This window comes from Lactuca serriola, chromosome 5 (genome assembly GCF_051521515.1).
Source record: "Lactuca serriola cultivar US96UC23 chromosome 5, Lser_US96UC23_V15, whole genome shotgun sequence".
NCBI lineage: Eukaryota > Viridiplantae > Streptophyta > Magnoliopsida > Asterales > Asteraceae > Lactuca > Lactuca serriola.
Genome location: NC_136412.1, coordinates 18253579 through 18257511, shown reverse-complemented (window position 1 = coordinate 18257511; position 3933 = coordinate 18253579). Strand labels below are relative to the sequence as shown.

Sequence of the window (3933 nt, the reverse complement as noted above, 5' to 3'; positions counted from 1 at the left end):
TTTAAAAAGGTAAATTGTAGGGGTATGAACTCACCTTTTGTGAGTAACTCGATTGAAGGTTCGATTTAGGATGATTTTTCACAAGTTAGATCCCGAGACAAAACAAGTCCTAAAATGCATGTCACATAGTATATAGGCATACAATTAATGAATATAACCTCAAAGGTGTAAAGGAAACAACCTACGATGTAAGGAACACTTACAAAAGAAGTGTTAGAAGTGAAATCGAGAGGCTGCAAGGTTTTTACGGCTGGCTTCGGTGCTCACGGCCGCAAAGGGTTCTCGGCCCTTGAAGATTCAAGTGCTTTCGGCTGGAACTCAATGTGTGTTCTTGGTGTTTCTTAGTGAAATAAAGGAGATGTAGGTGTTTACGGCCGTAAAATCAACAATGAAGGGTGATGGATTGTGAAGAGAAGAACACTAGATGTTCTTAATAATATCTAGAGGTGGATTGGGTGATCTTCGGATGATAGATGAGTGAAAACTTGGATTTTCGGTTGAAGATCTTCGGAGAAAAAGGCTTGAATTTTTAGCCAGAAGTGAAGAAGTGATGAAATTTCTGGTCAATCGGGATTAATCGCTTGACGTTCTCCAACCGTCGAGGATTAGGGAATTAATCGGAAATTTAGGATTAATCGGGTTTGGCGGGCTTAATTGGTCGTGGCGGGATTAATCGGTCAACAAAAGTCAACAAAAGTCAAAAAGGCCGAAAAAAGTAAAAAAAAAAGTAAAAAAAATTTGAAAAAATTTTAAAAAAATTTAAAAAAATTCAAAAAACATCTTTTATTTTACTCCAAAATTTTCAAATTTTTAAAATTTCAAATATTATACCAAAATGTTCATATTTTCGTATTTCCAAATTTCCAAATTACAATTTTTCTTCTTTTCTAATTTTGAAATACTTGTTTTGCTTAAGATATATTAATAATTAATAAATTTTTATATTTTATTAATAATTTATGGTCTCCGATTAATCCTCGATTAATCCCCGCCAAGACCGATTAATCCTTTAACACTAGTTGACCGTCGAAGTACCGTCAAGCGATTTTTACAACCTTGATATATATATATATATATATATATATATATATATATATATATATATATATATATATATATATATATATATATATATATATATATATAAGGGAGGGTTTGAGGTCCGAAGAAGGTTCACGACCTTAAGATGTTCACAGCCGAGAATGAGGGACGTTGACGGCTGCGAAGGCTCATTTGCGGTCTGAGAGTTTACTGCCTATGTGAGGGTTTGCGGCTCATGCGAACGTCTTCGTTCCTAAATGATTTCCCTCCAAAACACACAACATCTAAGAATACTAGGTTTATACACCTATAAATTCATTACTCTAACTATATTAAGATAATAAAAGAAATAAGTTTGACCTTTGTTTGATAAGTTTGACTTTAGTTGACCAAGTTTAACTTTTACAAGATAGAAATTATGGGTTGTCACATTTATATAGTGACACACCCTAAAAATTAGGGTTTCGGGACTCTAAGCGTACACCTCTCTGCACCTGCGACCATATATCCTTATACGTTGGGCGTACCTAGCTAAACACACACATGCATTCCTTGCATGCATGGGCTGCCTTGTGACAAAACTCCATTAGGGGCTAAATAATACAATAACTTCAAAGTACCGTAACTCCTTTATTCTAAGTCCGTTTCTAACGAACTTGATATCCATGAAAAGGTGTCGGGAATCCCTACGTTGCTAGCCACACCCAAGCCTAAAACCTTCCAGATAAAACCCGAGACCCCATAAAAGACCGAATCACTTATACATTGGGCCTCCGGAACCACAATCGAAGTACTTTTCAAAATGGGGTGTTATACCTGTCATTTCTTTGTGTTTCCATGTGAATGTCTTGCTTCTGGTTCTTAAGAAATTCAGTAGATCCTGCTCAATCTGCTCAAACATTAAGGATCTTATGAGGACTTTAGCTTTGGGATCCTCAATGCCCAGGGGCACTTCCTTTACGTCTTGTTCCTTTGTATCTAGAACATGTTGTGCCCCCTGCCTTAAATGATATGCTTGTTGGGGTTTGTTCGTAGATTTTGTAGAGGTTTTGTAGCATTCTTTCGGTTCTTGCTGATCTCCCATGATCTTCACTGTCCTCCATGGAGTGGGCAACTTCACACACTGATGGTATGTTGATGGAACTACTTTCATCTCGTGGATCCATGGTCTACCTAGTATCACATTATAAGAAGACAGTATGTCAATAACACATAAATTTTGTACGGAGTTTACCCCTTCTATGTATATCCGTAGCTTTATTTCTCCTATTGTTTGTTTTTTTTCCCTGCTTAATCCTATGAGGACTGAGGATCTTCTGACTATCTTTGATTCTAGGATGTTCATTCTTTTCAGCACGTCTAGGAGTACGATATTGACAGAGGATCCTCCATTAACAAGGATCCTTCTAACGAAATGGTTGGCCATGTACAGTGTTATCACGAGTCTGTCATCACGAGGATCCTGAATTCCTTCCCTGTTAGTCTCATCGAACGTGATTTGTTTTTCACTATTGACCATGGTATTATTTTGTGGTCTATTCTCCTTTTCTGTTTTGGAGACCTTGGCATGCCATTTAGACTGAGAATCAGAGGTACCACAGATGTTAGATCTGCCTGAGATAACGTTAATTATCTTAGCGTCAGAGGGTGGAGATTTTGGTTTCTCTGGGATCCCGTGATCATCTTGGTTGTTCTCCTTGGATTTTTCTCTTTTTCTAATGAGGATCTCTTTGAGGTGCCCTTTGCTAAGGAGGTAGCTGATTTATTTTCGTAGGAATAGGCAGTCCTCCGTCATGTGGCCAAAGTCTTCGTGGTAAGCACACCATTTGGACTTGTCTTTCCAAGCGGTGGATTTGTTGTCTCTCTTTGGCCATCTTGCTTTATCTCCAAGATCATGCATAGCATGAATTACACCTGAAACATATACAGAAAAAAAATAGTCAGTGATTTTAGGAAGCTCTTCTTCTTCTCATGCATCTTCAAGGGCATTCTCTTTTGGATCTCTCTATCCACTTCAAGCCTTATGAATCTTAATCCCGACACCTAACTTCGTCCAGTTTTTTGCATGGGGTCATCACAAGGTTTTCATAGAAGGGTGAATCCTTTATTAATCCCATTTTAAAGGCTTTCACATAGGTGGCCATGTCGATGTTGGGGATGCTCAGAGCTTCCCTACAAAATCTATTAACAAAGTCCCTATGTTTCTCCTTAGGATCTTGAATCACCCAGTAGAGATCACTAGTAATCTTCTCGAAGGTTCCGCTACAAGAAAACTGGTTATTAAAGATATTGATTAAGTGTGCAAATGAAGTAATAGAATATGGGAGAACATTCAATAGCCATTTGAGAGCTGATCCCGTAAGGGTCGAACCAAATCCTTTGCATAGGCAAACTTCCTTCAAGTGCCTTGGGATGGGAATGATCTCCATCCTTTCTCTGTATTGGGATGTATGCTCTTCAGGATTTACAGTTCCATCATACAACTTCATGTTGGGAGTTTGGAAGTGCTTAGGAACTTCAGTATCGGCTATCGCAGGGTGACGCCACAGTGGTAAGAATTGTATTCTTCTGGTGATTTTCTGAGGATCCTGCATTATTGAAGTCCAAGATCCTTGGTTGCACAACTATAGGCATAGTTTCCTGGGATTTCTAAAATTCCACCTTCATCCTCTCCACTTCTTTGAGCAGTACTCTATTCTCCTCCTGTTGTTGGGTCACCTATTGCATCATTTTCTTCATCGTATCGTAGAGTTCTTCAGTAGTGACTGAGGCAGTCAGATCCTAGAGCTCTGAGGATTCAAAACTTCCTCGACCAGCGATTGAGGGGGTGTTTTTCTTGGAAGTGCCAGGAGTTTTCCTATTAGTGGGGGTCCACTCAGAGGAGGTGGTAGG

General features: G+C 38.7%; 1 protein-coding gene across 1 annotated transcript; it reads right to left on the bottom strand.

Annotated features, from left to right (window-relative positions):
- Window positions 1-2803: 2803 nt before the first annotated feature.
- Window positions 2804-3635, bottom strand: LOC145049353 (uncharacterized). Its single transcript, XM_078997772.1, has 2 exons — window positions 3083-3635; window positions 2804-2955 (listed from the first exon to the last, which is right to left on the bottom strand). The coding sequence occupies exons 1-2, from the start codon at window positions 3633-3635 to the stop codon at window positions 2804-2806; spliced, it is 705 nt and encodes a 234-aa protein (XP_078853898.1).
- Between the last annotated feature and the right edge of the window lie 298 nt (window positions 3636-3933).